Here is a 25,079-nt window from a genome sequence, read left to right as displayed (position 1 = left end):
CAATCCACGGGCAAACAAGTATTCGCCAAGTGGTGCATATCGGTCTACAGTGATTTAAATAGGTGCTCAGGCGCTCGCCTAAGCCCTCGGGCGAGGTGAGGCGAGGCCCGAGCGCCTCATGTGTGGACCAGGCGGCGCGCTTCAATGAGGTGTCGCCTGGGCGCTCGCCCAAACCCAGGCGCTGCGCACTTCAAGCAAGCGCCCAGTTCAATTAAGCGAACCGAACATGTTTAAGTTTGGTTCGGTTCATAGTTTCTTACCTCAAAAGCCGTGCTTCACGCTCGCACGACCCCGAGGAACCCCAGTTCTGCTTCTGCCTCCGCCATCGATGCTTTTTGCCACTTCCTCCGCCGTAGACGTAGCATACAATGCCTTCCTCTGTTGTCGACAGATGAGTTTTACGACCCCCGTAGCTTCCTTCTATTGTCGCTTCCTTCCACTATCGAGGGAAAGGATGGTAGGTTCCTCCGCCACTTACGGATGCCCTCTAGAACTTCTGTCATTGCCACTGCTGTTGTCTGTAGCTTTTGTCGCTACTGTCCGTAGCTTCCACCATTGTCGCTATTGTTGTCTGCAGCTTTCACCACTGTCACTGCTACTGTTCGTAGCTTCCCTCGCTGCCGCTACTATCATTTGCAGCACTGCCGTAACTATCTTAAACCAATCCTTCGCCATTGCTACTATCTCCCTCTGTTACTGTTAACATTTTTTTCTCCCTCCTCTAACTTTAAGTAATATACTATTAACAGTATATTTTAAAATTAATATCATATTTTATTTAAATAATTATATTTTTAATTATATAATATTTTTTTATTTTTTATTTTAATATTTCAGAGATTTTTTTTTCTCCCCCTCTAACTTAAGTAATATACTGTTAAGTAATATACTGCCTAAGCCCTCGGGCGAGGTGAGGCGAGGCCCGAGCGCCTCATGTGTGGACCAGGCGGCGCGCTTCAATGAGGTGTCGCCTGGGCGCTCGCCCAAACCCAGGCGCTGCGCACTTCAAGCAAGCGCCCAGTTCAATTAAGCGAACCGAACATGTTTAAGTTTGGTTCGGTTCATAGTTTCTTACCTCAAAAGCCGTGCTTCACGCTCGCACGACCCCGAGGAACCCCAGTTCTGCTTCTGCCTCCGCCATCGATGCTTTTTGCCACTTCCTCCGCCGTAGACGTAGCATACAATGCCTTCCTCTGTTGTCGACAGATGAGTTTTACGACCCCCGTAGCTTCCTTCTATTGTCGCTTCCTTCCACTATCGAGGGAAAGGATGGTAGGTTCCTCCGCCACTTACGGATGCCCTCTAGAACTTCTGTCATTGCCACTGCTGTTGTCTGTAGCTTTTGTCGCTACTGTCCGTAGCTTCCACCATTGTCGCTATTGTTGTCTGCAGCTTTCACCACTGTCACTGCTACTGTTCGTAGCTTCCCTCGCTGCCGCTACTATCATTTGCAGCACTGCCGTAACTATCTTAAACCAATCCTTCGCCATTGCTACTATCTCCCTCTGTTACTGTTAACATTTTTTTCTCCCTCCTCTAACTTTAAGTAATATACTATTAACAGTATATTTTAAAATTAATATCATATTTTATTTAAATAATTATATTTTTAATTATATAATATTTTTTTATTTTTTATTTTAATATTTCAGAGATTTTTTTTTCTCCCCCTCTAACTTAAGTAATATACTGTTAATAGTATATATTTAATTTAATATCATATTTTTATTTAAATAATTATATTATATATTTTAATATTTTAATATTTTAGAGTACCTCGCTTCGCTCAAGCGACCGCCTAGGCGAGCACTTAGCGCTTCAGGCGTTTTGGGATCTTGGTGCCTTTTAGCGCCTAGCGTTTTTTAAATCACTGTTGGTCTGCCCATGCATACTTATCTGCCTTGGTTTGTTGAACAATGTGCATTACAACACTTGTAAAGTTCAATTATATTGTGTTTTATATTGTGTATTACAACATTCATTCATAACAATTCTGCCATGCTCATATGTTTTATATTTTGTTTAATAATCAAATGCATTATACTAGTATTTATATTTTTTATGTTTTTTTCTCCCATTAAAATTCAACTCCTGTGAAGACTTAATCTATTCTTCCAAGTCTTTCTGTAATCCTGTTTTCCACTAAGCCCACACAACTGACCAGTCAGACTATTTCTTCATTCTCACAAATGCAAAACAAAATGGGAAGTCTTTCTTTGTTTAAAAGGTCCAAGAAGATGCTTAAATGTATTAGCCCAGTTTACTGGTTAAAAGCTAAACTTTGAGCGCCTTTATGAGAAAAATGAAGGCAATGCACCACAACCAAGCGCAATGCCATCTGTTTTGCAATCAATAGTACAGTAAACTACAGACAAAAATAACTAAGTGGCTTGGCATGTTCGAGCATCTAACAAGTTAAGCTTAAAAATAGATCACATTTTTTTAGATTGCACAACATCTAGAATAAAGTGTAGCAAGAGAACATATTTGCTTTTCATCATCTTATTTACAGCTACCTTCTAATCAACATATCACATTAACCTATACTTACCAGCTAGAAACTTTATTCTTCACAGTAATATATCTGGATAAAAATTGATCAGATGATTTTAAAATAACTACACCTACAAGAAGTTAGTTGGGTAAGAACTAACCATCACGGTTTGCCCAAGTAGTATATTTAACTCTCCCAGTCTGATACCCTTTGAAAAGTCCTGCATGAAAGTGAGAAGATGAGGCATAACAAGAAAAAAATGCAAGAACTTATAATCAAAGTATCAAACTACAATGAAATCAAAAGGACACAAAAGAGAATATAAAAAGAAGTTATATTTGATAATATTTAAACTAATACTCTTGTACAAATGTCATGATTATAAAAAAACTTTAAAATTTTTGCACTTTACTGGCTTGTTCAAGCCAATTGAAGATTCGTGCATGTGTAGTAAAAGGCAAAGTGGTTTTATCACACATGATCATAGCATACGTTAATGTAATCTACATAATAGTTTTGAATTTTTCAGAGGTAAGCACAATATTGGCAAAGGCTCTTGTACTGTCCGAGAATGAACTGAGACCCCATAAAGTTGTGCCAGCTGACACAGATACCATTGTGAACCATGTTGGTGAGTACATAATGTACCGGCATGTTATCAAAATGTGTGCTAAAGGAAATAAAATAATCTATCTACACCAACAACAAAAATTGAATTCCAAAACAACGCAAGTCTAATGGTACTGAATAAATGCCAGGTACCTTAAAAACAACCCCATGAGAGCGCTGAACAAGTTTGACTGAGCAATAACTCTTTGCAAATTCATACTTATCCTTTCCAAGCAACCCAGGCCTGAAGTCCAATATTGAGAAATGGATTGCAAAGAATATATTATGAGGATGAAAACTCCAGGAAGCTCATATTATCTTGTACAACTAAAATTCAAAAATAGATAAAATCACTATCAAAGATAAACGCACCATAACATATTGATCTGATGGTAAATGTCATAGGGCCTATGATCACCTAGCAAAAACCACAAGTAAGAAACTAGAAACTCGATAAAAGATAGAACAAGAAAAAAATCGATACCAAGCAAAAGCAATAAAATTAGCAACAAATGTAGCGAATATAGGAAATGGATAAGGCTACTGTCTATGCTGATTGGAATAAGCTAAGTGTGACAATCATCATACGGCAATGCTTAGAATAGAATGCACTTGCTGCATGTCTCAAAGTTTTGTAAGATCATGATCCTGTCTCATCCTTCATTTTGATCTTAAAGATTTTAAACCCAGACAACCACAAGAAAGGAAATGTTTGGAATACTGCTCATGATTGTCAATTTGCTTCAAAGCAAAGATTGTTTATTACCAGGTCTTGAGTAGACACAGAAGAGATTAGGTGTAACTGTCACAAAATGAGATTACAAATCACGTTTTTGTGGCTATCACTAGCACTTAATCCTAAAAGAAATCAAGAAGAATGAGATTACAAATCACGTTTTTGACTTCACGAATGCTCTCAATGAAATCAAATAAACCTTTATCCTCGACATCTTCATATTCAGGGCCTTTGACAGGAAATAACTCTCTCAGGTTACATCCTAAATCTTATGAGTGCTTCTCAAGTATTAACCATGTAACTTATTTGATCAAAGGAAAGGTCCAAGGCAAGGAGATCCCCATCCCACCTAGCAACCTTACTTATGTATGTCCTCACCAACATAATTGATCATGGAGGGTTAAATATATTTCAAATGAGATGCCTCAGCTGCGTCTTCACATACCTCGATCTTGCAGATGATATCCTTCTCTTATGTGGAATAATTGCTAAATCAAGTCTCAAACAGATTCTGTACCATATCAAGATCACTTTTAGCCTCGCTATTACAGTAGTGCACTCAACTTAGGAAGCAATGTGCCATATGAAATCATATTGGCCAATCTTCTGCATTGACTTTTAATGATGTTATTCCTCATAAATTTTCTTCGACGACCATTTTTTATCAACGCTCATGGTCAAATAGCCACTACTATGACCAAAGCTTACTTGTAAAATATAATTCAATTTCAATGAAGTATGTGATTTTGTCCCATGGTGTTGGAGGATTATAGATTACTAAGTTTAAAGATATGCAATCAAAAAAGAATCATCAATTATAGGTTGCACTAACAAGGGATTCAATTTCTGTTGAAATATAACCTTGACAAAGAAGGTGTCCCTGAAAGTAAAATGATGCGCTTGATCTTTGCTGCCAATGCAAGTACAGATTTTGTCTGTCATATAAACAAAGGAAGAAAAAGTCAAGTTAAACTATGAACAATCTTCCATCGGATCAAATGGTGAGGAACCAAAAAGCTAAATCTTCCATGTTTGCACAAAAAGTTTAAGAATCTCAACCATGAACACAGACTTCAGGTGCCGATTTGCCACTTCCATTAAATTTCAACTTTGACCATGGCAGTTACAGTGACTAGATATTAAGTAAAGACAAGATAAATGGACCATGGTTTGACATTTTGCATAGCAGACCCATGACGATCCCTGGCCAAATTGACGTGGGTCTGGTATGTACTGGGTGTCGTGACACATGATTTATCGGCATGACTTGATACCCTTTTTTAGGGGTTTCAAATGGCCAAACCCTTAAAATGTCCTATCTCATGAGTGTTTCCTACCTAATGTTATTAAGATTCATATAGCTTAAGTGGTTCAAGTTCACAAAACAACAGATATTACATAGTTTGAGCGTTGATCTTTGTGGATCAAGCACTAAATTAGGTGTAATCAAACATGCATCTTAGATCATGCCTCTAAATTAAGTCATCAAGCTAAGAAATAGGAGTTTGGACTTAATTTCGAAGACATTAGCCGTTGCATCTTCAATTCAAATATTCTTCTTGAGAAATTAGGCTTCTCTTTTTAACAAACTCGTAAAAATTGGAAGAAATTTGCGTAGGAGGGAAAGAGAGATGGATGAAGGGAAAGAGGGATGATTCTACAGATTCAAGACAACCACACTCTTTTTTTGTATTGCCTACATAGAGAATACAGCATAAACTCTTGATATGAAAAAAATTCAAAGCAATTAACCCAAAGCTCAATAAAAGCTGAACATCAAAATTAGAAGCTATGCTACCGAAGAATTAACTGCAATAATAACCCAGTAGATTCAAACTAAGTTACCTCTTCTGACTCCATTTGTTTCTTTGTGCAGCGTACATTATGTGATTCATCGACAATCATAAGTGACCAATTTCTTTCCAACATAGTCTTCTGCAAACGATTCAACATTGTATATGAAACAACAACCACCTTTGGATGCCTTTCCAAGTAGTCAAGATTATCTCGATGACCAAATACTGAGAAAAGAAAATAATAAAGGAATAAGCATCTTCAAATTTTTACTGGTTTTCAACAAGCATCTTAAGAGGAAATCTCAAAACCCTGAATTGTCCCCAAAAAAAGAAGAGAACTCAATGCCCAATGAATTAAATATCCAGGGTACCTTATATGAATCAGGTCTGTTTTGAAAGTTCAAGTACTACATCAAATTCTTAAATGAAATAGCTCCAGTACAAAAAATATAACCATTTACATAATGCATCAATTTTTAAATAACTCATATAGAAAGTATAATCAACACCAAAGAGCAAACGAGATGAAAGGTAAATCACAGCATGACACTTGCTGCTCATCACTTTTGTTTTTCTTTGCTATGGTTGATAGTCATAACATGTGAACTAAAGTTTCAGATATTCCTTATTCATCACATTCATGTTTCAACCATCAAATGGAGCACCAAGCAAAGAACATCTCCTTCCTTACTAATTAAATTACAAGATTTATTTTGGTCGAAAAATAAAAGTAGTGAATGAAGCAATCACAGATGATAAACTATGATGCATGAAAAAAGTAAAGGTAACTGTGTTTCTTTCTTTTCAAAAAAGAACCCATGAGAGAACAATATAAGAAAGAATTTCAGAGAACAAAGCATGTAATATGTTTCTTTCTCTTTATAGAAGTCATCACATCAACCATTAGCATATAAAATCACATGATGAATCTAGAACATGAGATCTCAAATCACACTAGTATAATATTATCTAAGTCACATATTACACTTGCAAGACAAACTTCATATTCCACCAAATGTTAAGCACATGATAACTTAAAATGAATATCACACTACCACGTAAATAATATATAGGTCATGTGAACCCATGCTAAGGTTGCCTACATAAGCCAATCAATTTTTTTATTTGAGCCAGCAGAAGGGCACACCAATAAACACAACACTAGAGTTGTACCATGTTCAGAAGGCATCATTGCAAGTCAGCACCACAAAACGACAATCCTTTTAGTTATTCCTTGACAGTAAAATTCCTAAAAATAGGAATGTAGAAGGATAATCAACCAACAGGTTCACTGCACCTATGTGTACATACCATAACGTATGGTGGGAGATTCTTCAACAGAGTAAACCAAGTTAAGAAAGAGATGAAAGTCAAATAATTACTCTTTTTTTTAACATCAAACTGCACGCAAGATTAAGCATCCTGCTAGGCTTACAGATAAATATGATTGGAGTGAAACACAGGCTCAGTAGCTCAGGAGTCTAAACAAAGATGTGTGGTTAACTTTAAAGTTAAGAAATATTTAATCTAGTAATCACCCCAAATTCAGAGTTGATTATAGTGCTAGGCACAAATATATTTTTTTATCTGCTGATTCATAACTTATCATGAGCATGCAATAAACAAAATGCAGCCTGCCACATCAGTAGAAATGAATTTGATTCAAGTAATTAAGAGCATAGAAGAACTATAAATCATCTACTTTTGTGCCTCATAATATTCTTGAATCCAAAATTATCCTTTGTTTATTAAAAACCTATGAAGCCTGCAAAAACAAATCAAGTAACAGCCAAAACTTGTCATGATAAAGTTAATAATATAAACATTGGCAAAGAAATTTTGCTTAGGGAAAAATATCCAGATTACAACTGCCATAAGGCCCACAGAAACAAAAGAAACCTATGTGGCAAGAAACCAATTTTTGCATATTTCTATCTTTCAAGAGATCCTTGGCCACATTGGCAGTGTCAAAGAGTTTCAACGATTAGCATCTTCATAGACACATTATTCCTAAAAACACACAAGAAAAATAAAGAATTAACAATATGTCGGGTACCAATACGTGATAAGAATTAAGAACTGCAAATTTGAGTAAAGAAGAAAACTGAGAGAAGCATACTGCAACCTAGAGGTCATATATTTGTTTCATCGTAAAAATCAAACGAACCTCCATATGAAAGAAAATAAAGATACCGAGGTTTATTATATATAACTTAAAAGCAGGAAGCAGAAGCGAATCAGAAAATAAAAGAAACCACTGTTGCAAATTGCAATTAAACATACAAAGCAACATTCATGTAAACCAAGATGCTCAAACTTTTCAAAGACATGATTTTAAATTTGTCATGCAAAAAGTGAAAGCAAATGGTCATAAAACCAAACCAGGCTAACCAAACCTTTGATTGCACTTTGTGCTCCTAAAAAACTACTAATCTACTTCATACATGCATGTTCTTTGGAAAGTACCAAGATGGATATCCTTTGGTAAAAGGGTGGGAAGCCAGTGCTCTAATTCCTCAGCCCATGAAAATCGCAAGACAGCTGGACAAACAATTAGTACAGGGCCTTCATCACTGAAGCAACTTGCTACTGAGATTGCCTGCAAAATATTCAATGAACACATAAAAATGTTAAAAAATTCAGCCAATAGCAATATCATGCAACTCAATTCTGTATCAAATACCATAAATACGGCAATGTCTTACGAACATGGATAATGTTTGTTGAATATTTGGGCAAAACAACTAGTAAATGCATTATAAATTTGAATTGTTATAAAAGTTTTGCGGCAAGACTCTTTCCCATACTTTCTGCAATGTAATCATAACTCGGTCGTACCTTACCATCTTAAGGTTCACACGAAACTTCCAAACACTCTTTTAAGTACTGTATTTGCATCTAAATCCATGTTCCAGCTGTCAATTAATTGAGCAATTCCAGCTGTCAATCCATGTTCCATATCACAAGTACATGAGCTCGATCAAGTTGTCTCACAGTGATTTAAAAAACGCTAGGCGCCAAAAGGCGCCAAGGTCCGAAAACGCCCGAGGCGCTAGGTGCTCATCCAAGCACTCGCCCAAGCGAAGTGAGGCGCTAAAAGATAAAAATATATAATATAATTAATAAATATAATTATTTAAAAATTTAAATAAAAATATGCTATTAAATTAATCTAATAAATACAAATACTATTACTAGTATAATGTATACTGTTAACAGTATACTATCGAAAGAGAAGAGTGTAAGGGAAGAGTCAGAAGACCGAGAGTGTTGACTGAGAAGAGTAAGAGCGGCAACTGCGAGCGACGACAATGAAAGCGGCAGCAGCGAACAGCAGTAGCGACAGCGGGAGCGGCAAGCGGCGACAGTGGCACCGGCAGCAGCGAGCAGTGGGAGCAAGAGCAGAAGCGGCGAGCGGAGACAGTGGCAATAGTAGCGGGAGCGGCGAGCGACGACAGTGGGAGTGGCAACAGCAGCAACGGCGACAGTAGCGTGAACGACAAGCGGGGTTAGAGTTGGGGAAGTCACGCTGATATCGGTGCTTTAGTTGGTTCGATTGAACCAGACTTCAAACGCTGGTTCGGTCGCCTGGTTTAACCCAAGTGCTCGCTCGAAGCGCCCGGCGCTTGGGCTCGGGCGAGCACCCAGGCGACGCCTCTTTGAAGCGCGCCGCCTGGAAATGAAGCAAGGCGCTCAAGCCTCGCCTCGCCCGAGCGCTTAAGCGAGCGCCTTTTTAAATCACTGTTGTCTCGTAAGGCCATAACTGTGATCCAGGGTTAGGAAAAATCACAACAAACAGCAAATTCCTGCATAAGAGTTTACTATTGAAGATAAATATGAATAACAGAAACCAATGACATCCCACAACAGGACCTCAAAGGGTCAAGACTATCTTAAGGCATTGGTGGAGCAATACAATCTAAGCTAATTAGAGATCAATAAACTGACTCAAAACACTAATACCAGCATGAATTAGAAATCTGAATAGGACTCTCATATCATGGTGGAAAAGGAAGCACAAGGTTTTCTTTACACATGCCAAGTGAGTCATTTTTCTTCTCCTCCTGCTTCTCCTTTTTCTCATCCAATGATGGACTATAATAAGCAAGTAGATCTTTTCCTTTGGCACCATTCAATCAGTATGACCAATCCCGATCCAAATTGGCCGATCCTAATCCAGATTGGTGGATCCATATCAGAGTCAACCAGTTTTTCAAACCTTGGTTGTAAGTAAACTTATGATATTCTAGTCATAAAAAATGCAAGGTAGTAAATTGAAGTAAAAATATATTAAAGAAAACAATAAAAATAATTAAAAATAGTATAAATAGATGGGATGTGATAGTGATGGTAGCAGAAGAAACAAAATATAAAAGGTGCAGTACAATGAAGATACTACATAAAGTTCTACAATAAAGGACACGGTTGAAGGCCAGCAAGCCCTCATTTCATTAATTCACACGGTCATAAATATCTAATGTCCTCTGATGATTCTATAATGTACAGATTTTTTCAACCCAAATCCCAATGAGGTCTAAATTTTACACTAAGCAAACTTGTGGGATAAGAGTTTCTTCTCTTGGGAAATTTGTCATCCCAAATACAGAAACAGTTAATCTGAAAAGGAATTAAACTCCCCAAATCGACTTGATAATTTTCCAAATCATATCCTAACTGGAGACAAATATCAAAATAACCTAATGTCGAAGTTCAGAGACTTCCTAAAATTGCTCATTAAAAAAAATTCTAAAAATAATCAAAATAAAAAATACCACTAGAACTAAAACTTCACTTAAGTAGAACTCAACCAAAACCTAATTTAATCCTGCTTGATTATTGATTGCATCAAATCACAAGCTTAATAACTCTTAGAACTTAGAAGGACTTCAATGTATCAAAAGGTGCATTACTGAGAACATTGATTTTGAATATTAGAGGCCAGAGAGGAATTTCAGATCAAAATCAAACTTCTGAATCTTTGTTTACTGAACAGAATGGAGATTCGAGGTTGATTCTTTCATTAATTTTATAACCTGAAAGATGGCTGCAAATTCAAGAAAGAACATTTTCTCAATATGGGATCTCAAAAAAATTTTATCTCATATTGATCAGATATTTAGAAATCCCTAGATCTCAAGAACCAATTGATGTGAACTTTGGTGTGTCCTTTGGCACAGAAAAGAAGCACAGCTCCATAAGAATACTACCCAAGAACACTACCAAATATCATGCATGTGATTCCTTTTGATAATATATTCATGTAGAACAATGTGGCACTATTATATGCAATAAAAGTCAAGGAAAAAAGGAAGAACCTGTGGATCACAATAATCTTGTTCAGGTACATGGACACAACCAAATATCCCCAGTAATAACATATGCTCTGTTAAGCATAAAGACATGCCTGCTATATCCAGACCTTTCTCCCTTCAGAAGCACCTATAGTTTCAAACAATTTATTTCACCTAACTGATGCATAATAATCTTTGGGCAGCTATGGATGATCGTATACCTATCACTAATTTATCAAACAACCAACTTATAAGAAGTGCAACAGTTGCTTTTTCTGTAAAAGCATTGCTCATCCATCACCACTTAAACATTGATTTACCAATTAAGCATAAATAGTCTCTTTATGGCAGTGGTTCCACCCTAAGAAGCAGACACGAACACAGGACACGGACCATGGACACAACACGACACGACACGAACATGGTGACATGTCATTTTTTCAAAAGTTAGGATCCAGACACAGCAAGGACATACATATTTTTAATATATATATATATATATATATGCATTTTATAAAATTTATATTTAAAATTTATAATACATTTGGTTTTTTTAATAAATTCCTAGTATATATCCACGTAACTTACTTCTGTTATAAATTTTATACATGACTTATTACTAATAAAAGACAGTAACATAATTTACCATCAATAGAGTTATTAGTATAGTTATGTGGCATTGTAATTTAGGAAATATAAAAGGTCATCAATTTCTTAAAAAAATACTAAAAAGATACAGAAAGCCTTTAGAAGGCTTTCTGAGGTCGAGGTCACAGGTTTATTGTTGGTCGTGCGTGGGCATTGATAAAGTCGCTGATGGGTTGCCAAGGGCACGACCACACAAGTCGTGTGATGGAAGCTAGTGAAGTCGTCGATGGGGGTTAGGTCGCCAAGGGTGTGATCGCAAGTCATGTGTGGGGGTTGGTGAAGTCACCGATGGGGGTGAGATCGCCAATGGGTCATGGTGCATGTGATGATGGCTTCAACCTTTCCGTGGTTGATGGATGCAGATGGACTCGATTTCCCTCAATTCCATGCTTCCCCATGATCACGTGAAGCCCATGCAACTCATTGTCGCACGCAAGCGTCACGCGAGGAAGGTGAAGGGCATGGAAGAAGCGTTCGACACAGATATGCCATGTCCCAAATAAAAAAGAATAAATAAATAAAAATACACATGTCGGACACGTGTCCAATCATGTTGGTGATGTTTCCATGTCTGACATAGATACGTCCACCAAATTGATGTGTCTATGCTTCCCAGGTTCCACCTAAACTTAAGTTTCACAATAATAAAATGCACCACAGCCATCCATTTTAACCATGTCTCATCATCCATCTCAAAATTCATATTACGTTAACTAAAAATAAGACTTCCGAAGCAGTTCCAAAAGCATATATGATAATGTAGATAATTTATCACAGAAATCATATAAACCAAGGACTGCGAATTATATGTTGACATAGATATTAAGCGGAAGACTTGAAATTTGAATATTTCATCAACCACAATCAATAAATTCAAATTTTAAAAACTGTCCACCAGTGATTGCAAAAGGCGCTCGGGCGCTCGCCTAGGCGCTCGGGCGAGGCGAGGCGAGGCGAGGCCCGAGCGCCTCGCTAATGTCCCAGGCGGCGCGCTTCAATCAGGCGCCGCCTGGGTGCTCGCCCGAGCCCAGGCGCTGGGCGCTTCGGGCGAGCGCCTGGGTAAACCAAACCAGAATTTTAGGTCTGGTTCGGTTGTTAGTTGGTTCAATCGAACCAACTAAACCGATATAACCCCAACCCTAACCCAACACTAACCTGCTGCCTCTGCCGATCCCGATCGCGATCTCGTCGCTCGCTGCCGCTGCTCGCCGCTGTCGCTGCTCGCGCCTCCCGCGAGCCCTCCCGCGAGCCTTCCCGCTGCTCGCGCCTCCCGCGAGCCCTCTCGCTGCTCGCGCCTCCTGCGAGCCCTCCCGCGAGCCTTCCCGCTGCTCGCGCCTCCCTCGAGCCCTCCCGTTGCTCACGCCTCCCGCGAGCCCTCCCGCTGCTCGCGCCTCCCGCGAGCCCTCCCGCGAGCCTTCCCGCTGCTCGCGCCTCCCTCGAGGCCTCCAGCTGCTCGCGCCTTCCGCTCCCTTTCCCTTTCCCGCTGCCGTCGCTCGCCGCTGCTGCTGCTGCCGCTGTCGCCGCTCGCCGCTGCTGCTGTCGCTGCTTCCTCGTTTCTCCGTTAGCAGGTTTATACTGTTAATGTGATTATATTTATTAATTATATTATATATTTTTATATTTTTATTTAAAATTTTAAATAATTATATTTATTAATTATATTTTATATTTTTATATTTTAGCGTCTCGCTTCGCTCGGGCGAGCGCCTAGCGCCTCGGGCGTTTTTGGACCTTGGCGCATTTTGGCGCCTAGCGCTTTTTAAATCACTGCTGTCCACAAAAATTTCCAGTTTCAGGCATCTAAGGCAAATCACATAGAAAATAGACAGTAAACGGTAACACAATATAATTTGATAATACAGCATGGATAAACAATATGTCTGTTTAAATAGTAAATTTCCAAGTTAACAGGACAACTGAGCAAAAACAATAATCTTCAATTAACAACCTGTATAGTCTTTCCTAGACCCATTTCATCTGCAATGAGGCATCGCCCACCCCTTCGAAGTGCAAATCTAACACCTTCCAGTTGAAAAGGAAGAAGTGCATTTCTTAGAGACCTGGGTAGTTTCCCAAGAAGCTCATCAACTTGTTCCTCCGTGTAGTGGCCCTCCATGCAAGGTACCCACCAACTGCCTACCGACTGTGAGAACTTCTCAACGACCAAACGTGTCGTGTAAGGGATTTCTTGCAGTTCAACCACTGCTAACTTCTTTATGCATCTCAACACTGAGTCATAATCCGAAAGCTTGAAGACAGAAGTCCTTCGACCACCCTGGCTAAGCGTGAGGTAGAAAGGAACAACCTAGAAATCAACAATAAGCCCGTCAAGAATTTGGCAAGCCACTGACCGGCACGAGAGCAAAGAGATCATCTGCTTGGATGTGAAAGATTAGGCGCAGACCGATGAGACGCAAGTCTCGATGATCTGGAGACAATCGGCCTCGCCGGGGAACCAAGAACCCTGTAGAGGCTCCGGGGTGACAGAGAACTCGTCAGGAGAACAGATCTCAAAGACGGCCCGAAACGGGGAGAGCGGCCGCAGCGTGACAGCGGCTTCCACCGTCGCTGGGCTGGGCATGTTGCGGCACTTCGAAAGCTTCCAAGATTCGACATCCGCTACCTCCGCCGCCCGCTTCCGCTTCTCGAGGGCAGCTAGCCGGTTCGCCTCCGCCCTCCTCCTCTGCTCCTCGGTGATCTGCATCGAATCGCCGAAGGAAGCGAAAGCGAGTTCCAAAATCCACCGAAAGAAAGGGAAATCGATTATGAGATGAGAACGATGGAAGGTTGGGGTTTCGATCGGAGATTAGGGTTTCTGGAAGGGTTGATGTTTTCGGGGCGGAAGAGGGTTTCTGGGAGGGAGGAGACGCGATTCAAATCAGAGATTGAGACACGCCACGATCGAATGGTAGTTATTTAATCGATTTAAGAGAAATGACGATGTCCGAGAATCTTTGTGGGGTCAATTCCTGTAAAAAGTTCTTAATTAAAAAAAAATTTATATGGTGTTTCAATTTTGAAAAATTCTCATAATATTTTATTTTATAGAATGATCCTTATACTTTTACCAACTATTGCCTTCTATCCAACCCATGGTTATACCTTCATCGTATTAGTCATCCTTCTCCATCGGAGTCATCCAACAACGAAGACTACGAGTGAAGATAAACCAACTCCCCTTCCCCTTCGCGTTTCCGCTTGGCAAGTATGACGTAGAGTCTCGTTTAAAAATATGAATAATATGTTCGAAGGAGATAGTAATGAGTCCGACAAAAATAGAAATAAAATGATCTTTTCACATCACTTTAAACATTACCTGAAAATTCTCAAAGTTAGAATTTTTTAAAAAATTCATCTATTTCATTTTTTTTAAAATAAAAGTAAATTATTACTTTAAAAATTGAATATTACTTTGGAGATAGAATCCAAAAAAGAAAGAAAAAATAAAAAAAGGGCCAAGGCCAATTTTCTCTTTATACAAAATTAAACTAGAGCCTATGAGACTAATTAGTTAGTACACGGATTATCTTCTTTAAAAATATATAATATATAATATATAATATATATTATATATTATATATTATATATAATATATATATTGGCTTTGTCCCTCATGCTCCTCTTGAGCCTTGAACCAACAAGATCAAACATCATCACCAAGATGCACCAGTAAATTTGGGCCTAAAACATGTAAACAATGTAACAGGGAAAAAGAGGAAAGAAGCTATGACAAGATATGGAAGAGAAGCTATGAGTGTATTTAATAGATGTATTAACTCAAAGATTTGACACATAAACTGTCAAATTTTAATATGAAAAACTAGTCAACAACATAAAACATATCTACTTGCTGAATTTGAATCAGTATGTGTCCATCTACTTAAGTGGGTCATTTTTATTTGGTACATAACACCATAGACAGCAAACCAGATAAGAGAATGAAATCCTTCTCGCAATATTCACAGTTCTCTCTTAAAACTAATCTCTCTCTTCAACCAATTTACGTTGCCAAATATAAATGTCACCACACTTCATATATATATATATATTAGTGAAACCATGTTATGATATACATTTTCTTCCCGAGGAAAGCTCTCAACACTTAGTTATGGCCAACAACATAGACTTTGCGCTTTCATGACGAGCAGCTAATTAGAAACAACAAAAAAGAAAGGCCCTTCAACTGAAGACTCATATTGCAGATGCTGGTTTCTTGTCTTGGAGAGAGATCACAGTCTCAAAAGCACCCACCAGAGCTTTCACCTTGCTCTTTCTGCTCTCAACAAGTTTGCTTGCAGTTTCTTCGATCACGTTATTGAATAGACCTTGGGCGTCTTTCTTCTCTTGCATATCTTGATGTCTCAGCACAATGGTTGGAGCTTCATGATCAGGATCCTTCAGAGCTTCATCATCAATTACAATCCTCCGAAAGCTTTTCCTTCTGACATGACCACCATTACCATTCACGGCCACAACTCTCCCTCTTCGGAATGTAAGCCTTCTTGGGCCATTGCTTTCAGGTTGGCTCTCAATAACTTTACCTCTTCTGAACCTTAACTTGTAAGGCAAGGAATGGTTGTCTTCGGGATCAAAACTAGGAGGTTGTTTTGGCCTCATTTCAGACCTTAAAGATTTACTGTCGCTGCTGCTTTTTATTTCCTCAGTTTCAGACTCCGATCCAGTTGATTCAGTACAAGAAGACTCAGATTCTTCAGTGTCTTCCTTATCAGATGACACAGATTGGGATGACCGATCATCTTTAAGTATCTGATGAAGGCAATTCAAATCAACAGTCTCTGCCTTTGGTGATTTTTGCTCTGGGAAATACAAGTCAACACATTTTGATTTTGGAGAATTATGCTGTACAGAATCTAGATTGTCATTCTCTGGCTTCCAGGATTCCTGTGTCGTGGTAACAAAATTCACATTTTCCACATTCGGCAATATCAGTTGTGAGCCATCTGAGCCAACACTCTCTGCTTTTGCCTCAATAACATAAATTGCTTTTTCCTCATCGTTTTCTTTATCAGGTTTGGCCGTTCCAGTTTCTTGGTTCTTCATGATAGTTTGCTTCTTCCGATGGCGATATGTCCTAGACTTCAAGCTCAAGACACCATCGTCGGCAGGCTTAGCAGATAGAGAAGGCACTTGTGGTTTCAATATTTTCTTTTCTACCATCTTCATCTTTCCTTGACTGTTACTTACCTTGCATCCCTCATTTCTGCTATCATTTAAGCCCAGTGAAGCAGTCAGTGGAGATTCAAGCCGTGCTGCTGGAGTCTTATTTGTCTTCAGCGGCTTTGCAGGCTTCGAAGAAGTATCTACCACCTTGGATGGCACCAAAGGCCTTTGCTTAAATCTTTGGTGCATAACAGGTTTAATTTTGCTTCTTGTCGGTGTTTTCTTAAGAATCTTTGCTACAATAGGATGTGCTTCATTTTCATAGACTGGAGATGGATGCTGATCAGCAAACTTAGGCTTGTGACACAAATCTTTTGTGTGAGATGAAATCTTTGGTTCACTTTTTTTATTAATTACTGAATTTTTTATCTGCTCATTCTCCAAGGACCTTGAAAGAGTTACCTGATCAACAGCCGTGTTGCTTTTATGGGACGCTGATGGACACTGCAAACTTAAGCTGACTGGTTCCTCCACCAATCTGGATTCCTTCAATTGTGGCAAAGCTTTCTGCTTGGTGACTTTTGGTTTAACTTGGGATGATGATTTCATCTTAATAGCAGGACTCTTTCTTCTGCCTTCTGAATTCGAGTAGTTCATCTGATGTGGATCTTCATGGTGCGATTTTTTACCCAACTTATGAAGAACTGGTTCCTTAGTCTTAGCTTCAAAATCATGCGTCCTTCCATACTTGCAATAATCATGACAAGAGCTTTTAGGTGCTCTGAGGTAATGAGGGAGAGATTTTTCATCACCGTTCGAAGGAGATACTGAACCTCTAACAATCATTCCACCAGTTGAATATCTTCTCGTTCCTCCTTTAGGTTCAACAATCCCTGGATTTACTGAGATCACATACTTGTCCATCCTTCTGGTTACACGAACAAGAGGCTAGGATCTCCAGTCGGCAACTACCAATGCATGCCACTGCAAAGGTGTGAAAAAAAATTACTATATACAAGAGAACATTCTGTGGCATAAAGGCAGTCATTAGACAAATTCCGTGATACCAACTGTCATAAACTGAAGTGCATGTCATACATAGATTACAACATAGTTCAACTTGAGTCATGGGGATCGATGCTTACTTGGTATTTTTATGCTAGAATCTATTGCACAATCTCAAGCTGACTGAACAGTGTGCTACGGAGTTTGCGAACCTCATTTCATTTAACTACATAAGCAACTTCATAAAAATGACAAACTTAAACAATCTTCAGAATCTTATTGACAAAATAGCTGATCGTGTGGTGCATTCACATTTTCTTTTTCGGAAAGAAAATCACAATTAGAGAGGTAAATAGCAGATACTCATTTCCATTCTCTTAGTAGGCTTATGAATCTAGTGAACCAGAATGTTCCAAACTAGAGACACTATACACACACACACACAAATAAGTTCCATATGGTACCTAATGATTTATTTTAAGATGGAATGAAGATTAATGCCATATCGCGAATCACTTGTTCTCAACCTGGTAAAAGTTTGGGAAAAAAAACACAAGCACAAAAGTACAATATTGAAATCTGTTCACAAATTTAGCAAACTCCACTCTTTTACCCAAAAACATCAAGAAACATGATCAAGTTCAATCACAAAATACTTGTTTTGGATGGTCACCTTAAGAAAATAGAAACAAGACCACAGTCATAAACCAGAAACAAATATGCACAACTATATGCTAATACTTTAATATGTTATTAAAACTAATTGTCAGCTGGGTAAGCCAACATGTCACTAAAACCAGATAAGTGCAAACGAATATCTTCAAAGATGTAAGAGATCCAAAATGGCACTGATTTAGCAGCCAAAAATATTCTATAATGTGATTAAAAGGATCAATTCACATACAAAATTGTATCTGATGCTGAACATAGAACATAAATGTTCCTAGAGATAACTTTACAATGTTGCATCTCTGGGACTGATGAAAGGAAATCATGAAAACAACAGCAGTGTCAACTAACAGGTGCAAACATGTAGGCTTCTTTAAAAGTCCATTACTTATGATATTTGCAACCAAACAATCTTCGAAAAGGAAAGGCAACGAGTACAGACTAGGTTTATCCTTTATGTTCTACAAATCCCTTTCATATGTGGACTGGAAAAATCACATTAAAATGTTTCTGGAATACATAACAAGATTAATATGGAAGAGAAATTGAAGGAACTAAAGAATCACAATACTAAAAAGCGTAAGGTAGAAAACATATAACCAACCGAAGAAAGAAAAATGAGGGAAGATGAAGAAAGAGTCGAGAAACAAGGAGGGGGAAGGCAATTTCATCTTCATACTGTAGACTTTTTAGATCCTTCTTCCTTGAAGCAACACATCTAACCCACCAATCCATACCAATGAACAGGAGACAAGTATTGAAATACTTAGGAATATCGATAAAGATTCACATAATGTCCATAATGGAACATCGAGTGTAGGGTGGATTGTCTAGTAATGAAACCCTTCTTGATGTAAGAGGGAAAAAAAAAACCACTGAGATCATCGACACCATGACTCACTTCGCTATTAACATCAGAACAAAGTACAAACTATACTAGAATCCACAAAAACAACAGCAAGAACAGCGTATAAGCCTATCAGTTTCGCAACTCTGAGAGAGAAGGGAAGAAATATGGAAAGGATCCGTACAAATCAAAGAAAGCTGCTGAGGACAAAAGCTATCCGAAGAGCGAGACGCATGGGAGTGGAACAAAAACAATATCCTCTCAATAAAAGACAACTTTAAGCATGCATCACGGTCACACCTTTCCACACTTCTCGCTAAAAGCCAAAGAAATCATCTTCAACGGAGAATACAAACAAGTGACCTAAAATCCGAAAGATCTCTTTGAAGAAAAATCTTACGCATCGAAACGCCAAGAAAGGATCGACCTTTCATCTGAAAAAAGAGAATAACAATAGAAATAAAATCTGTAACGCACCGTAAAGACGATAGATTTAGGCGGATCCAAACATCGGAAGACAAGATCTTTAGAGATCGTGCAAGCAGGCAAGGCGTTCTTAAAAGATGGCGTGTGGATGGTGGAAGGAACGGACCACATCTGAAGCCAAAGGAGCGAAGCAGAGGGGGGAGACGTGGCGTGAAGGACAGGTCGGTCAGCAGATATCACCGATGAAACAGTCCGATTTGGCTGTTGGAGATCTTCGTAGATGAGACTTCCAAATTCCAAACTTCGCAGTCCAAACTGCTCTCTGCCAATAAAAAAGAGTATATAACGCAGAAAAGGAAAAGGAAAACAGCACTGGAGCATCAGTTACGCTGCAAGGGATCGAGCGCAGGACCCACGGCAGAGCGCAGCTTCAAGGAACAGGAACGCGACATTGGACCCGCAGCCGAAGGTCGTAAGAACCCAAAGCTGGACCAGTCTTCCATATTTGTTCTTCCCGTTCTGGATTCTGCTAGAACATGTTTTAGGAAAGCACTTGTTTGACTTGCATCGCTTGATAAGCGTGCTTAGAGCGATTTAGTTGACTTTTTGTCGTCTGCGACACGAATCCAGATCCGATTACAAAGCAACCTTTGTTCGACATGATCTAATTGGTTGTGCCTGTCGAATCTTCGTATCTAACCTTGTCAAACCATCGTATCTAAGCAATCTCTTAACCGATTTAGATGAGTGACGGTGAAATCTCATCTAATTTGGCAATGGAAAGTAGTTGCAGACGTTCACCTACCAACTTAATGAATTGGTGCCTAAGAAGTAGGGATGTCGATTACTCCTTCCATGCACTGTCACAAAATCTTCGAACACCATTAGGTTGTAAGATGATGACTAGAACCAGTTTCCTAAATTTCCTCCCTCCTGTCTTCCGATTAAGAGAGAAAAAGTGGCAAGAACAGCGACTGAGCTACTGAGCTAGAATTCTTCAGAGAGTAATAGTAAAGAAATTAGATGAACGATGATCTTAAACACAATTTTATGACGTAATATATGATTATTAGGTTTGGATAATCAAATTCAACTAATACTGAGTGGTAAAGAAAAATTAAACTACAAGAATTACGAAATTATTAGACAACAATTTGCTCAGAAATCAACTGCCAACTCCTTGTTTTGCACTTCAGAATTCACGGAGAATGATCTATTGGTTCCATCCGCAAGCTGACTGTTTGAAGCTTCATTCCAAAAACTATCGATGAAGAAAACCGAAGAAATGTTAACCATCATACCACAGGAAGTCACCAACAATTGCCATCTTGGTTGGATAGAAGGAATATTGCCATTTACATCAAAAGTGTTACTAATAACATGTGAAGAAATTGAATTACCACATAGAGTTTCTATTGTCAAGTTTAAAGTTACAAGGAGCTCTGAGAAGGCCATTAAAAAGCCAAAACACAGGCAATGCCATGAATTGATAGCACGCTTAATGTAATAAGAAAACAAAGGAACTGAATGTGTCTCATATGTCATTAATAAAATAAAGTTCAAAATATTTCAAAAATGGAGATGATATAAGAAGACTAGCACATCAAGTGACATAATGAAATGACTCATGCATTAAAGTCAACAAGAATTGGGACTCTACCATGAAGTAGAAAATTTAAATGTCCAGCAATGTGATGGTGCTGCTACTGCCTGTGATATAGATTTGCTGTCAAGGTCAGACTTCTCATTGTAGACTAACCTGAGGTGCAGCAGAAGTTGCAAGCCAATACATTCAGCAAAAGACCAAGCACCAGATGACTGTTGTGTGAATCACAACAGCAGATAAATAAACTTTCGATAATTGAGTCGTCGTGGTGTGGGTTGATCAGAGGAATAACAGTCAAGTGAATATTTCTCTAACAAGCCAATCCAAGCCAGGGTATGCAAAGTATAGCATCAAAAAGGAGGGCAACCCAAACAAGACAGTGATTAGGATACAAAGGGCTAAGATGACAGCACTGGCAGGAATGGCATAAAGGACTATGAGAAGGAAAATTATTACAAGGGGGAACTTGGCAGTTAATTGTATAAAACAAGCCAGAGACTTGCGGAAAGAAGCATGAATCCACTCGGTGCTGAAGTAGTTACCTACAAGATGCACATGAAATTGGCAAGAGTTGGAGTGTTCTGTATGCGTGTGTGGAGATCTTTGTATGTGCTGGTAAGAAGCATGACTTCCCCCCATCACATTGCTACTGGAAGTCCATACAGGTCGGCGTTCCCCATGGATTGAGGACTGAGATTTCAGCCTATCACCATTCATGCTCTCAACCATCCACAGCAAGAAATAGTTTTTCCAGGGAAACATGAGATTACCATTGTAGACCAGCCGGAAAGATGAGAGATTACACCATGGGCAGGATATGAAGAAGGGAAGCTGGATTGGCAAGGTTGGGATTTTAACTGCAGCCCACTGAAGCCCCATAACACAACTCTTGCATAGAGTGTGACCACACCATAAGACGTAAGGCACATTCTCAACAATGTTAAATGACTCCCAGCAGATTGGGCATTCCAAACCTTCTTCCTTCCTCATGCATGAAGAAACCTCATCATCAGAACGATCAGGATTTGGGTTGCTACTCCTTGAACAGAAATTCTTTGAGCCTAGTTTTCCAGCAATGGCACGTGATGCAAAACTCCACATCGTGAGATGATGGTAGAATCCGACAGCGTCTGTGCTTACTGCATAGTGGTGAGTTGAGACAGTCAAAATATCCAAATCTAATGTTATTCAAACTTCCAAATGTCTGGCAAAATAAAACTGAAACCAGAAGTGACCATTTTAAATGTATTTTCTTTCTTATTATATCTCATGCACAGGACCTTGCACACCGAATATAGGTGTGGATATTACAGATAACTTTGTGAGAATTGCATGTCAAGGAAGATATTTAAGTTTGCAAATATGGACATGAATAATGTAAAAAAAAAAAATCATGATAATGACACTATTTTGAACTTACCATGCAACCACAGTACCCGGAATACCAAATATGTATCCAAACAAAACTTAGGATCTAGTATAACCCTTTAGTTGTAACTCCTAAAGTTCTAAGCTTATGTATTGGCAATTGATTCTATGAAATGTGCATTCTATGAAAACGATGTCAGGTAAAAGGAACTTGGTAAAGAAGACATGAAACTTGAGACCCTTAGACAGTCTGAATGAGAAGACATACATTGTGGATGATATCCAAGGAAGCAACACAACCAGAAGAGGTCATTCAGGTGTCATCACCCAAAGAAAAAGGAAAAAAAAAGATAAATGAATGAATGCATATCATATTAGGCTAGATAATATGCAACATGAAGCTAGAATAATACTAGCAAAAGTTACAATGCAGAAATGAACCGTTCAATAAGCCACTGTCATCGACTGATCCGACCATATTATAAGGAACAAAATCGGACTGTTTTTTTTCTTTCTAACATACCAGCAGCTACAACACTATATGATCAAATATGTCTCGGCAACTGAGAAATCTACAATAAGTTATGAACACAAAGCTCAAAATGTATACCAATTCCATATCACATTCCAACAAAGGCTTGTTGCCGCTTGTGCATCCATCCCGAAATCATCAAAGGATACGAAAAAGGGCAAACAAACCCTAACCCTACAATCCCAAACGGGAGACCAATGAATCGATGACTACATGTAATTCAGCTTTAAAATCTAGAATCCACGAAAACTTTCACAAAACACCCACATCAACAATATAAAAATCTCATCTTTGAATAAGAATAGAAAAAAAAAACAGAGTAAATTCCTCCATAAAAAAACGAAATTTCGATATAAAAAGCATTTGTTTTTGGCGATAAAAGAAGCAATTAACGAATAATAGATCGGAAGTACTGACTTGCTCGCCAATTGCCGCGATGCAGTTAAACGCAGAAGCAAGAGGGGAGGAAGAAGGATCGAAGAAGCCAGACGAAGAGCTCCGAATCCCGCATCTCTCACCTCAGAATCGAATGATATCCCTTGGCTCATCATTCAGGATCAAACGAAGAACATAATTACTGAATTAACCCTACAACTTCACTTGCAAACGAGAAGGTCCTTATCGACGAACTAATCTCCCATTTATTCGAGATCTGATGGTGATTGGAAAAAGGGAGAGAAGTGCCGGCGTCGGCCTCTTCGGTCTTGTTCTTCGATTGATTTGAGCAACGTGTTCCCCACATTGCTGCATTCTTCGTGATTAATTAGAGCTTTGAGTTCGCGATCCTCATCTCGCGTTCGGGGGATTTGCTTCTTGCATTTTTCTGTCTATTCTTTTGCTTTACATTATAGATCTTTCAATTGAGCCATCATAAACTGTCTTCATCATCTTAGTTGCAACCATACCTTTAAGCATCCAAATAATAATATTTTATAATTATTATTTATAAAATTTATTTTTAAGATTGCTATGAATAATCTCTAAAACTAATAATAAACAATCATAACTTTGTTCCTACACCTCATTAATTCATCTATAAAAACCCTACGAATGTTTTTTCTTCATCTCATATTATCGGATATTGCTCGATAGCATAGTTCTTCATCTCATTAAAAAAAGGATTGAAATAAAATAATAATTATCAAGAAATTGAACCAAATCAACCACCTTGATGGCAATCTTCTTTAGACTCATTCAACAGAAGTAAACACACGGGCTAACGTGTCATCCACGCCAGTCCAAGAAGAAAAGCTTCTTCACGTTCCAAGAAAGTACACGATGAGAAGTCAACGCTTCTTCAAGAAGCCTTGCGCCATCTTCATGTAGTCCTCCAGGCCGCCGCCGCCGCCGCCGTGATGAGCCTCGCCGGTGGAGTGGGTCGACAAAGAATGGGCGGCCGCGGAGGTGGTGGAGGAGTGGGCGGAATGGGATGAGTGGTACTGGTGGAGGTAATTCTCCGCTTGCCCGACGTACTTCCCCAGCTTCCCTTCCTCGAGCTTCGCGTAGTGAGAAGCCGCGCCGAGGATGTCGCCGGCGGCGCCGGCGACCTTGGCCTTGTCGATCTTGTCGGTCTCGTGGTGGAGCGCAGACTTGGCCGCGTCGGCCACTACTTTGGCACTGGAGAGGAGCTGGGTTGGTTTTGGGTGAGCCTTGTGGCTCTGAGAGCTGTGTTTGCCGCTGTTGTCGCCATGATCGGTATCCATGAGATCGATCGGCTGTCGAGAAGTAATTTGAGATGGAGTTTGTGGTGAGGAGAGGCGAAGATTGAAAGTTTGGAGTTGGCTGAGAGAGGATGAGAGATGGTGAGTTAGTGATGGTTCTTCCTCCAATGGGTGATGTGTATATATCAATCCTAACTTTGTGTGGAAGACAGCGACGGAGATGATCCAAGAAGCTTCTTTCATCAGCGTAATCAGCGTGTTCTGACTTCT

The 25,079-nt window shown here is 39.1% G+C and overlaps 4 protein-coding genes across 13 annotated transcripts in view; all 4 read right to left on the bottom strand.

Annotated features, from left to right (window-relative positions):
- LOC103992914 (uncharacterized) overlaps positions 1–14,482 on the bottom strand; it is a 29,238-nt gene extending 14,756 nt beyond the window's left edge. For both annotated transcript variants that reach the window (XM_065118822.1, XM_065118823.1), the window contains exons 1-8: positions 13,979–14,482; positions 13,523–13,879; positions 8,102–8,234; positions 5,685–5,860; positions 4,701–4,774; positions 3,476–3,511; positions 3,257–3,347; positions 2,655–2,714 (exon numbers count right to left, since the gene is read on the bottom strand). In XM_065118822.1, coding sequence (XP_064974894.1) covers positions 2,655–2,714; positions 3,257–3,347; positions 3,476–3,511; positions 4,701–4,774; positions 5,685–5,860; positions 8,102–8,234; positions 13,523–13,879; positions 13,979–14,278 — 1,227 coding nt within the window. In that variant the 5' untranslated portion in view covers positions 14,279–14,482. The remainder of the gene's footprint in view (positions 1–2,654; positions 2,715–3,256; positions 3,348–3,475; positions 3,512–4,700; positions 4,775–5,684; positions 5,861–8,101; positions 8,235–13,522; positions 13,880–13,978) is intronic.
- A 1,107-nt stretch (positions 14,483–15,589) lies between these two features.
- On the bottom strand, positions 15,590–20,356 carry LOC135617965 (uncharacterized). Of its 8 annotated transcripts, none has more exons than XM_065118813.1 (3): positions 20,031–20,355; positions 19,694–19,964; positions 15,590–17,679 (listed from the first exon to the last, which is right to left on the bottom strand). In XM_065118813.1, the coding sequence occupies exon 3, from the start codon at positions 17,617–17,619 to the stop codon at positions 15,766–15,768; it is 1,854 nt and encodes a 617-aa protein (XP_064974885.1). In that variant the 5' UTR covers positions 17,620–17,679; positions 19,694–19,964; positions 20,031–20,355; the 3' UTR covers positions 15,590–15,765. The 8 variants fall into 8 exon arrangements, with proteins under 8 accessions (XP_064974885.1, XP_064974887.1, XP_064974888.1 ...); XM_065118815.1 differs by having other exon boundaries at positions 19,694–19,957; XM_065118816.1 differs by having other exon boundaries at positions 20,055–20,355.
- Positions 20,357–21,161: 805 nt separating this feature from the next.
- On the bottom strand, positions 21,162–23,957 carry LOC135580900 (uncharacterized). 2 transcript variants are annotated; one of them, XM_065118811.1, is made up of 3 exons: positions 23,566–23,957; positions 23,227–23,322; positions 21,162–22,387 (listed from the first exon to the last, which is right to left on the bottom strand). In XM_065118811.1, exon 3 carries the CDS (start codon positions 22,347–22,349, stop codon positions 21,543–21,545), a length of 807 nt encoding a protein of 268 aa, XP_064974883.1. In that variant the 5' UTR covers positions 22,350–22,387; positions 23,227–23,322; positions 23,566–23,957; the 3' UTR covers positions 21,162–21,542. The 2 variants fall into 2 exon arrangements, with proteins under 2 accessions (XP_064974883.1, XP_064974882.1); XM_065118810.1 differs by lacking the exon at positions 23,227–23,322 and having other exon boundaries at positions 23,566–23,956.
- Positions 23,958–24,297: 340 nt separating this feature from the next.
- Positions 24,298–25,067, bottom strand: LOC135617963 (nodulin-related protein 2-like). The gene has a single exon (XM_065118812.1). It carries the CDS (start codon positions 25,050–25,052, stop codon positions 24,435–24,437), a length of 618 nt encoding a protein of 205 aa, XP_064974884.1. The 5' UTR covers positions 25,053–25,067; the 3' UTR covers positions 24,298–24,434.
- Between the last annotated feature and the right edge of the window lie 12 nt (positions 25,068–25,079).

The sequence above is a fragment of the Musa acuminata genome, chromosome BXJ2-7 (assembly GCF_036884655.1).
Source record: "Musa acuminata AAA Group cultivar baxijiao chromosome BXJ2-7, Cavendish_Baxijiao_AAA, whole genome shotgun sequence".
In the NCBI taxonomy this organism is placed as follows: domain Eukaryota; kingdom Viridiplantae; phylum Streptophyta; class Magnoliopsida; order Zingiberales; family Musaceae; genus Musa; species Musa acuminata.
Note: the sequence above shows the minus strand (reverse complement) of the source record. Positions and strands in the feature narration are given on the sequence as shown.